Source organism: Strix aluco, chromosome 4 (assembly GCF_031877795.1).
Source record: "Strix aluco isolate bStrAlu1 chromosome 4, bStrAlu1.hap1, whole genome shotgun sequence".
In the NCBI taxonomy this organism is placed as follows: Eukaryota; Metazoa; Chordata; class Aves; order Strigiformes; family Strigidae; genus Strix; species Strix aluco.
The window spans coordinates 80,075,776-80,087,010 of record NC_133934.1 but is presented as its reverse complement, the minus strand read 5'-3'; the positions used below and the strand labels follow the sequence as shown (position 1 = coordinate 80,087,010).

The 11,235-nt window shown below is 39.3% G+C and overlaps 1 protein-coding gene across 3 annotated transcripts in view; it reads left to right on the top strand.

The window, feature by feature from the left end:
• The first annotated feature begins 153 nt into the window (after positions 1 to 153).
• Positions 154 to 11,235, top strand: part of ANAPC10 (anaphase promoting complex subunit 10) — a 38,072-nt gene continuing 26,990 nt past the window's right edge. Inside the window, exons 1-4 of one of the 3 annotated variants that reach the window (XR_012623206.1) lie at positions 154 to 594; positions 6,900 to 7,016; positions 8,381 to 8,471; positions 9,272 to 9,392. Coding sequence is in view for 1 of the 3 variants with exons in the window: in XM_074823738.1 (XP_074679839.1) it covers positions 6,902 to 7,016; positions 8,381 to 8,471; positions 9,272 to 9,392 (327 nt within the window). In the remaining 2 variants the exon portion in view is untranslated. The remainder of the gene's footprint in view (positions 595 to 6,899; positions 7,017 to 8,380; positions 8,472 to 9,271; positions 9,393 to 11,235) is intronic. The other 2 variants (XR_012623207.1, XM_074823738.1) reach the window with 2 other exon arrangements.

Genomic DNA, 11,235 nt, shown 5'->3' with positions numbered 1-11,235 from the left:
AAGGGCACGAGGTTCACCATAGAGACGGCGCCTCCGCTCAGCGAGACGGGGAGAGAGAGCGGCGCCGCCGGCGCGGGGGCGGGGCCAGGTTGCGCTCCGGGGAAGCGACGGCTGGTGACGCCATCTCCGGGTGACGCCGCCGCAGAGGCGCGTTACGCGCGAGGCGGGCCCGCCGCCCCGCCTCCCCGCCCTCATCCCGGGGCGCTCGGTGAAGGCGGCGGCGGGGGGGCGGTGGGGATTGGGCCGTTACGGCCTAGCACCGGCTCGGGCACTGAGGGGAGGCCCGGGGCTGCAGCGCGCGCCGAGCGCCGCCCCTCCCCGCACCGGCTGCACGCGGGCACCTGCGGCCGGGCTCCACCTCCCCCCGCCTGTCGTTCCCTTGGAAGCCGGGCTCGCGCGGGGCTCTGCGCGTGCGCGGCCCCGCCCCGCCGCCGCCTTGGCGAGCCCCGGGCGGGTCTTCGGGCCCCGGCGGAGGCGGCGCTCCCTGCCCGCGCTGAGGGGACCCGGGCGGCCCTGGCCCTGCTGCCCCTCGGCCGCCCCCTCACCCGCCCCCTCACCCGCTCCCTCACCCGCTGCAGCGGCTCCGAGGATCAGGTGGGGACGGTGTTTCGTACCGGCCTGGGGGGGCTGAGGCGGCGCGGGAGGCGTAGTTCATAGCCGCCCTCCTCGGCCGGCGAGGAAGAAGAGATGAGGTGGCGGGTTCTGCCGCCCGTCGCCTCCCGGTGTCTTGGCAGCCGCGGGAGCTGTGGCCGTGTCCGGGCAGAGGCTCCGTTGTGGGGCGCGTTACGCTCGCTTGCCCTTTGGAGCGCCCACCGGCTCGGGGTGGGGGGCTGGGGGCTGTTTAACCGGGCACCCCCGCCGGGTTCCTCCATCAGGGCGTGTGGGTGTGTTTGCACCGGCCCCCCCGGCTGACCGAGGGGAGCGCGGGCTGGGGAGCGAGCACAGCCGGTGGGCCTCGTGAGGACTTAAAATCGTAATTAGAAGTCCTACAGAGGAGTCGTGGGGGGAGGGCTACCGAGGAGCCTGAGCGAGGGCAGCTCGGTTTGTCAAACCGGCTTCATTCTCTGGTTGCTGTGGTTTTTTAAACCTTTCACCTAATGTAAGTACTTGTAAAGAAGGACTTGCATCCTTTAAAGAACAGCTTATATCCTTACCAGGTAATTTTGGAAGCCTGGCCTTGTACAGAAATGCATTTTTAAAAAATGTATTTATTTAGATTGATTTGGGATACGTGTATAAAAATTGCTAAGGTAATTCTCTTGCGCAGTTGCTCTAATTACCTTAGTTTTAGTAAAATGTATTTATGTTTGTGACAATGAAAGACAAGTAACTTTCACTAATAGGCTTAAAGCAATATACTGAAGGCAGAGTAAAAATAATAGGTGTTTAAAATTGTATTGAGAGAATAATCTGAAAGATCAAACGTACAGGTGAGCTAGTTGTTGAAATAGGTTGCTACTGAACACTTACTAACTTTGTTAAATATTAATTAAATATTAGGAATTTGAATGTTCAGTGTTAGTGTTTAATCCTCTATCTGAATAAAAAAAAGGAAACGTAGTCAGAGACTAGTTTCTGGATATATCTTGAGATCTTTAAAGTCCTTAAACCAACAAGGATCCATCCAAAGAAAAAGGAGAGCAGGGAAAAGAGCTTGTGAGGTAAAATGAGCAGTGCAAGTATGAAAGTCAGGGAACCTGAGGTATGAAATCCCCTTCTGTTAAGAAGAACAGGAAAAACAGTCTTATAAATCATGGATGTTGCAAAAATGCTGGAGTAGTCTGTGCTGCCTTTGTTCAGTTTCGCTGGAAAAGTTATTGTTAGATACTTGCTAAAACTGAATAAAATGATGGGAATGCAATCAAAATAATAATTTAAAAAAAAGAGCAAAGCTAGCTGAGCTTTGATCCCCTGAAAGCTTCTGAGGAGGTGGTTTTGGAGAACAATGTGTCAGTAAATAGAAGACAATTAAAAACAATGTGCCAACAGAAAATGGACTAGTTAGGTTTGTTCTTAACAAAAGTCTGGATCAAACTTTTTTTTTTACAGTAGCCAATGCAGTAAATGAGGAAGGAATATAAGGGGTTTGTCTTTGAGTTTTACAGGATTTCTGCCGTTGTCTGGTTTGATGTTAAAAACAAGTTACTGAAATGTGGTCTAAAAATAATTTTTGTGAGAACTTGTACAGCTGGTTGAAAAATTGCTTTTGAAGCTAGCTTGTAAATAATTCGCTTTTAAACAAGGGTGTCACAAAAGTGTCCTCGTAGGGAGTTCTGTTTTGAATGTATTTTCACGGTTTTCTGTAATGGTGAACGCAAAAGAGATATGTTGCCAAGTTGGAAGGGTTGCAGGCACTGGACAAGTCAGGGTCAGAGTTCAAAATGATCTTAAGATTGATAGCAGATTGGAAATGAGTGTAATTAAGCTCAGTTAACAGGAACTGAGGGAGAAAGAGAACACATAATTAGTGGAAAGGGTGTTACTGAACAGCAAACAGTATCCCAAAAGAGCATGTGAGCACTGTAGTGCATAGTATATTAAATATTAATTGATAATATGATGTCCTAGATAAATGTTATTTTGGCATGATAACAGGTGTGATTAAACATAAAGACAAGGAAAGTGATTGCTCTGTTGAATAAGGGCCTTAGCTAAAATAGTATGGCTGTTTTTTTTAATGGTAGTATGTAGATCTCTAGACTCTGCAAGAATATTGGGTTTATAAAACTCAGTTTGTGGGGAAACTTGAAAGGCATAGGCACGCTAGAAAAGAAGTAAGCAAACTTGATGAGTGCCCTCACATCTATAAAAGGGTCACTACGTCAGGGCTGGTGATTAGTTTTCAAGCTCTCTGTAGAGCAAGAGAGAGAATCATGCTTGTTTTTAAAAGGGAATACCCTAGTTGGATGTTAAAGCAAAATGTTTGACTTTTAGGTTGACAAAACACCGAAGCTGGCTGTTCACAAAGACCGTGAAATCTCTTTTGCCAGAGAAGTAAATGGCTGGACAGGCTGGTCTCTCAAAGGTCCCTACAGGTTGAAACAGTTCTGTGTGTACTAATGCGATGGCATTAGAAATATTAATGGGAGAAAACGGCGTTGGAATCTGCAAAAGTTTCCTTGAGCCTGGATTTTTATGGGGCTCTAGTAGAAAGGACCAGGATGTGTCCTTTTCTATCTTCTCTTCGGTGTGTTGCAGAAGAGTATGTTTGTGCTTAGCGAAGGGTTTACATTCAGGCGTGCACCTTGTAAAAGTGCCTTCCACTCGTATACTGAGAATGACCTGTCTGTTTTGGTTGTAAAAACTGTAGACTCTTAAACCATTGAAATCCATTTCACCCGGTTTATAAACTACGTTTGTTAAAACATCTTTAATGGCTGCTACTTGACAGGGATGTTCTCTGGAAAAGAGCAAACTTCTCTAAGGAAGATGCTGAGGGATAAAGAGTTCAAGGAGGGGGGGAAAAAAGCTTAGCTGCTGCCTGGTCTTTATCGAAGGATGTGCATGCCATATAGTGGCAAAACGAAAGTGTGATGTTGATCGTGTCATTAAGACATTTATATATTAATATTGTCAATAAGGAAACCAGCGGCGTATTAGTTATGTTTTGGGATAACGGAATTGAAAAATCAGAGATGTTTCCAGTCAGTGCTTTATAGGTGCAGTGTGTCTTTTCATTCTTCAGTACATGTCAAGGAGAAGGGCTTCTAGACAGATTACTTGCTTTTACACAGCCTGCAAAAAATGAGGAAAACCGGTTCTCTTTCCATTATCTTTTTGGGGTAAGAAAATGTTGGGTTTTTTTATTTGGTGACTTAAATTACTTTTAAGTATTTGTCTCTTCTCCAAAATGAGGTACTTGTACTAGCTAGCAAAATGTCTACTACTTGCTAGCAAAATGTCCAAAAGTGTTACTTTGGTGAGCTGGCCTGTTGCTGAATTATTTTGTCTTAGTACTTCTATCAGCTTTCTAGGCTTTTAAAATTCTTAGAGTATTGGGAAGCTTTGGCTATCCAGAATGTATTGTTACTAAGCTGGTTAAAGAGAAGTTCTGTCATGAAAATCCGACTTGATTACTTCAACTCATTAGTTCAAACATTAAAGATTTTCAGTCTTTCACATCACTAATGCACAATTTGTGGCGAACTTATTTGTCAGCAGTGTTTTGGAGTTGAAATCTGGATCTTGAGTTGCTTTGCCTGCTAGATAGAAGGAAACGAGCTCGGTTTAAGACAGTAGGAAACTTGAGTGGTGTTTCTTGCTGTATGTTTCAGACCCCCAGAATGTATGCTCAAACTTTTGTGAACCGGTGCAATACAGGTCTTGGCAGTGTTCAGTGATTTTGAACTTCACTGTGTGTGCTGAAGCTTATGAGAAATCTCAAGATCATTGTTTCAAGGGATTCGGCATACTTTAAAATTCTAGTAATTTTTCTAAAAAGCACGTGTAATCAGTTTTCTGAGAGAATCTGACTGTATGATGTATTTTCTGTGATTTACCTTATTTTGGTGGGTTTTGATGGGATGTTTGCATATTCCTTGTGTCTTAAGGTTGGGTTTTCCTTTAATCTGAGAACAGCTATTTCTAGGAATGAAGATGTGACTATCAGATGCGGAGTTTGTTGTTAATTTTCTCTTGAAGTCAAAATAATAAAGGAGTGTGAAGACTTGCTGGTGGTGATATTCAAGAGGTGTTTTGTATCAAGTGAATAATTTAGCTTTACTTTATGAAGTTGAATTTTCTATGTTTACGTTTTGAGGTGGGAAGAACAGCATTATTGGTTTCTATATAAATCTGAGAATTTAAGCGAATGCAACTCAACCTCTCTTAGGTGGTTTATTGTCGCAAAAGTAACAAAATAATGCAGAGTTTGGACTAGTAGGTGATTTGAGCTTTAAAATTCATGAGTCCAGGAAAATAGTTTCCCCAGTGCTTAATAAACATAATTTGACTTCTGGTGTAGGGTGGGAGTTGGACTAGGTGATTTTTTTGAAAAGATCCCTTCCACCAGTCCAAACCATTCTGTGAAAAATGTTTGTTTTTCAGGTAGCTGTGAACTAAGTGTTTTGTAATTTTTTTCAAAACTATTTTAAATTTTTAAAAGATAAGAATACTTGTGATATTGTGCTTTACTGAAGTTGCTATCAATAAGTTTAAAGTTGTATCAAGTAGCAACTAGAGCAAGTAATTTATTTTCTATTCTAGTCTATTCTGCAGGTATACAGTTTTATGCTGTAGCCAATTCAATAGACAACAGCCACATTTGAAAGAGCCTATTGTAAAGACCTGATAAAAATTTTAAAACGGATAATGCTGTATTTAAATACAGTGACTAGGGAAGATTTATGTGCTGGTGTCTTGTTATAGGAATGGCTAAATGGATTGCCTGTTTAATTTTTTTTAATAGTTTTGTATTTTTTTTGAACAAAACTTTTCCGCATGGACAAGAACTTTAAAACATCTTGTTGCATGAGTTGGTTTTTTTTAATTGGATGACATTAGGATTAGTATATCTGTGAATTATATGAATAGAAGTGAAATCTGTAGGATTAGCTGTGTAGTGTTCAACCCACTTTTCTGAGAGGATGGTGTTTGAGCAAGGCTTTCTGTTTGTGGCCTTTTGTGACACTTGCTGTTGTCGGTACTTAGATTTTATTACACATGTAACTATTTCTTCAGATTTTTTTTATGGTAGTCAGGACTCCTGTCTTGTATGTGAGAAAGTAGGTAAAAACCCCCTGGAAGTCTGTCTGAAGTCTGTGTTTGCAAAATGAAAAAAAAAAAATAAAATAAGCCAAGGGTCAGTAGAAAGTGTTTGCGGACAGCGATGTACACTACAGAATTCAGATTTCCTGTGTCCAACAGTTTTTAGCGACAGAGTTATTCTTACACACAGACAATCCTATCTCTGCTTTGTATCAGTTCTGTAGTGGTTAAGGTCTGGATCCTGTGGATATCAGCCTAGTTCAGTACCTTGTTTGCTATCTACGTGAAGTACTTGAAGACTTTTCTGAGATTAGCGGAGCATAGTATGATGTGCATATTAGCAAAGGATTAGAAGTCAGCTCTCATTCACTGACTCCTGAGTGCTTTGTGTTTCATTTTAAGATTTAATGTAGTTCCTTGAATTTATGTGTCTTTGGAATATTGTTTTCTTATGGAAAAAAGGTCTTTTAAGCTACTGTCTAGGAAGTGGTAAGGTGCTACATGATTATGTTGTAATACATGTGGCAGTAGTCTAGGTGTTGAGACTGAATGGGATTACTTGAGCAGTACAAGTCACAGGTTAATGATTCCAGATGAACTTGTGAAGTTAAGGAAATGGACTGTGGATGCATGTGGCAATAACCAATTCCTACCAAATTAGACTGTATGATTTGTTTAAACTCTCATTTCCTATTTTTAAGAAGTACTCAGGAGGACAGGCTTGCTCTAGCTTCTGGACTTGCAGATTAAAAAAACCCCTTTAAGTGTATGTGGGGGGAGGGAGTGAAATTGTTGATTTAAAGGCTAGCAATACAGGGTCTGTTTTAGTTTCTTAAAAACTAGCAAAACCTTAAAAACCCAAATCCTGAAACCCTGACTAACTCTGTACCTGTGAATTATAATAATACAAGCAAAAATGTCATATGAATGTTCCAAGTCTGTATTGAATTTTTAGGGACACAAAATTTACATGTGTTTAGAACCTCTTATTTAAAGATATACTTTATTATATATATGAATAAAAGGTTCTACAGGCATGCAAAAATGTATGCATGTATGTATAAACTCTATGTTCTATTAAGTCTGAAGTGTGAAGCCAAAGAATTAAAGTGTCTATATGAACAAACACAATCCTTTAATTTTCCAATCAAGCTAAAAATATATCAACTAACTTACTTGTTTTCTTTTACTAGAAATGACTACCCCAAACAAGACACCACCTGGCGCTGATCCAAAGCAGTTAGAGAGGACTGGTACTGTTAGAGAAATAGGCTCCCAAGCAGTTTGGTCTCTCTCATCCTGTAAGCCAGGTAAAATCACAACAAATGATGTAAAAAGCTGAATGTTAATTTTTCTTCTTAGAATATATAGTGGTTTATGTTTTTATAAGAAGACATACATACAGAGTGTAGCAGTAAAACTGCTGTAGTGTAAGCTGTATGGGTAGCCACTACAAATAATTTTGGCCTAGTCTATATTGGATGCAGTATGAAAGTTATAACTATATCAGAAATCCTAGAATGAGGAAATATCTCATACTAACAAAACAGATCTCTTACCAGTTTTATATGAAATTGGTTTTTTTACTTGCACAGTGAACAAACTAAACCATGTGAGCAAAACCACACCCAACACTGTGTAATTGTTTATGCTTTGGCATTTTGCCTGAATATCTTAGATTTTTAACTTAAAAAACCATGTAGCTGGGTGACCTAAATGTTCTGTCCAAACTTTGTGTGGACTTTGCTCCCTAAAGTCCTGTGAAAAAAGTGAAACTGTTATAAGGTGCAGTTAATGATAGTTTATACCTGCTCAAAGTATCTGAAAATCTATTCTTTTGAGGTAGTTGAGTTGCTATTTCAGAAATAGCTGTTGGGAATTGATTCTGGTATCTTGCTTCAGCCTAGAGTCAGTGATCCCTTTATGTCACGATATTGTGCTCAGGCTGAATGTCTTTAGTCTGATATCCCATTATCTTCCTTGGAGAAAAATATCATACGGTTTATTCACTTTGGAATGAAGATAACTTTTTATTGCAGATTAAACTTCAACTGCTGAATTAAAGCTGCAGCTAGTGTGGGCAATCAATAAAAGGATATGATTAGTAAAAGGACAGGTAATGAGGGAACAGGAAAAATAAAGATTTGGAGTTGTTTCTTTAAATGTGACAGCATTGACTTTTAGGAATACTGTTTTTTGGCATCTATTTATTGCTTGTTCTAGCTACTAACTTGAAAAAGTAAAAATATTTCAGGAGACTGCTTGAAAAGAATATTTGACTAAAATTTTACAAATCAATGGTCTCTGCTAATGGTTTTCCTTTAGTTCAGCAGTTAGATTATGGAATAGGTGGAAAAGCCGAACCATTAAGTATTCTTCTTGCAATTAGTATGAATTAACTGTTTGAAATTTCAGGACATGTTGAATGGTTTCAAACCCCACAGACTTCAGTAGATCAGAATGTAAAGACACTCAAGTACTGAGCTTTGACAGATTCCCCTGTTTTGGTTTTGTGTCACAGAAGCATAGACACAACTTGGAGATCTAGAAATATTTTCTTATATATTATAACTTAGGATACATACTTTAGTTAACAGCTGAAGAAGAGTTATGTCTGTGATGTCTGCATCACAGAAATGAGATATTCAAGACTATCACATTTTCTTTTTCTTAGGATTTGGAGTGGATCAGTTGCGAGATGATAATCTAGAAACTTACTGGCAGTCAGATGGATCACAGCCTCATTTGGTGAACATCCAATTTCGGTATTAAAGATTATTCTACATGGGTTAGGGTGTTTTGTATAACTATTGATTACTGTTCACCAAGATGGGAATTTTGGAAGTGCAAGGACGACTCCTGGGTTAATCCCCTTACCCAACTGGTAAGAAGCCAGTTAGGTAGCATTTGAAAAAATGAGATTTTTTCAAATGTTATGGTTATTAAATGCCTAAATAAGCAACAAAAAGGAGGAATGTTTAATAGTATGTAATTTGTAACAGTTTCATATTTACCTAAGGTGACATTTTTGTCCTGACTTTGAGTGTAGTTTGAAGAGTAGATGCCTATTTTTAAAGTAGTCCTGTGTGACTTAACTGATTATTTGAGAAACCTTTCCCATTCTATTCTGTGTAGGATGCTTTCAGTCCTTTTTCTTTAACCAAACTCTTAAGATGAGGTTAGATGTTTGTCACCTTTTTTATTTGCTTTCTGGAGAACTCCTTGGTACAGTAATAGAGCCCGTATTTGATAAGCTAAACATATGCTTAATCACGTACAAGTGCTTATTTGGCATCTTGACCTTTTGTTGTATTTCTTGGTATACTGACACTTCTGAAGGAGACAAAGGAGAAGAGTGAAAATGAAGTCTGTGTGTGTAATTTAAAGCAACTATACAACTGGAAAAAAGTTTTTTCCACATTAAGAGCAGGGTTTTTATAAATCAGTAGACACAATTCTATTAAGTTTTAGAATGTTTAAATCTGTAGTTAGTACAAACTAGCAACACATTCATCCTGAATATTTTTCGTTATGATGCTTACATAGCTTTTGTTGCTTCTTGCAGAAGAAAAACAACAGTGAAGACGTTATGTATTTATGCAGACTACAAATCTGACGAAAGTTACACTCCGAGCAAAATCTCTGTCAGAGTAGGAAATAATTTTCATAATCTCCAGGAAATCCGGGTAGGTCAATGATGCTCTGCTTTCTGTCTTAAGATAGTCCTCTCTTTAGCACAGCTGATGAAATGAAATTGGTTTTGGAGGTAAAATACGGCATTGTGCTTGGAGGGGGAAATGGCCGGGTTTATTTTGGTGTTTGCTTTTAGCTTTTATCTTGTAAATTTACTAGGCTGGTTTCTGGTTTTTATCAGGCTCCATTACCTACATGGTTATAAGAGACTTGATATCTAGATCCTGTAATGGAATAGAGTGGGGTTTTCCAGAACAAGGCTGTTGAGAATTGGTTAAACTTCAATCTCCCTTAAGATATCTGCAAACCCTATGCATTGCATACATCAAAAGGGAGAGTTAGCTTTTTAATACTTTCATTTTTAGACTTTAAAAAAAAGGCACAAATTCAAGTTTTCATGAATGGGTTGCTCAGCTATTGAGTCTCACTAGGAATCAGAATTTAAAACTGCAGGTTTTAGTTATGGCTGTGTGGTGCATAAATATCTTTGGAGTCTGGATTTCATTTTTGGGAGGCTGCATGTACTCTTATGAACTAGTAGCATCTGATTCAAAGCTCACTTTGAGACCCTGGCAGAAAGAAATTGGGACACAAGGCCTGATCGTCAGTTGTGCAGAGGTTTCTTTGTGTTCTGCTGGTTGGAGAATCTTCATATAACTGGGAATCTGGTACATATTTGCTAATAGCTGGTTCTAGCCACTGCTGATGGTGAGAGCTAGCAGAATTGCAACACTTAACTTTTCCAGCATTGTATATAAAACAAGCAAGATACCAATTTAAATTGGAAGTCTAATGTAAAATACAATCAGGTGTGTTCATAAAGGATGTTTTACTTTTAAGTATAGTGTCTAATCTTTTGCAATGCTTTTTTTACACTGGGCAGTCACCAAGATATAGAAATTTTGGAAGGGATGTAGTATTTTTGTTTTTAACAATATGATGCAACATCCACTTTCCACTTCTGTAGATACGCTGTTTGATGCTTAAGACTTTGAATGGGACATAGATTTGTAGTGTTTTGTTAATATTTTTATTTACAAAAGTGTGATAGTTAAAACTATTTTTTTATGGTAGCCAGAAGAAGTTTCTTTGACGGAACAACTGAGATCAGATTTGTGTTGCTATAACTGCTTAGTTTTGCTAGCCTTTTGGTAAATAGTAAAAGCAGACTTAAAATAATCCACGATCTTCGTAGAAGTCCACCTTGTAAACTAATCAGGTTACTCATGAGCCAGGTTTCTTTGCTAATTTTGAGTTACAGAAACCTGATGTTTCAGCTTCCTCTGGAGCTCAGCAGCTCCTGGCTGATATATTGGGAAGGTTTAACTTACCTCCCTTATATGGCGGGTATTAAAATAACCGAAGGATTGGAATGATGAGAAAAGGCAGGTGCTAAATAGTGGTTTGAATTTTTACTTTTTGGGATTTTTATTGTTTTCACTTTGTTTTTTCAGTGTTTGAAGTCCCAACAAGAGCAACTTATAAGTAGAAGGTTGTAGATGCAGTGGGAATAGAAAGTGTAAACATGTATGCCTCTATGTTGGTGCTATGTGGCTATATAGTTTCCAAGGTTTGTGGTGTTTCTCAAGTTTAGACTTTTATCTGAACCTTAAATGAAAGAGTCTTGACTTTTTTTAAAATTAAATATTTTTTTTTTAAATAAATGAATGGTCACATTGCTTTGACTTTGATCAGCTGCAAATTGTCCTTTGATCTTCTTAACTGCATCGTGGCAATTTGGGAGCTGCACATTGTGTAACATACCAGCAGTTGGATCTTTTCCTTGCGTGAGGCTATGGGTCTGTTTTCCGAGTGTCCACTAGATGTCATTGTTGT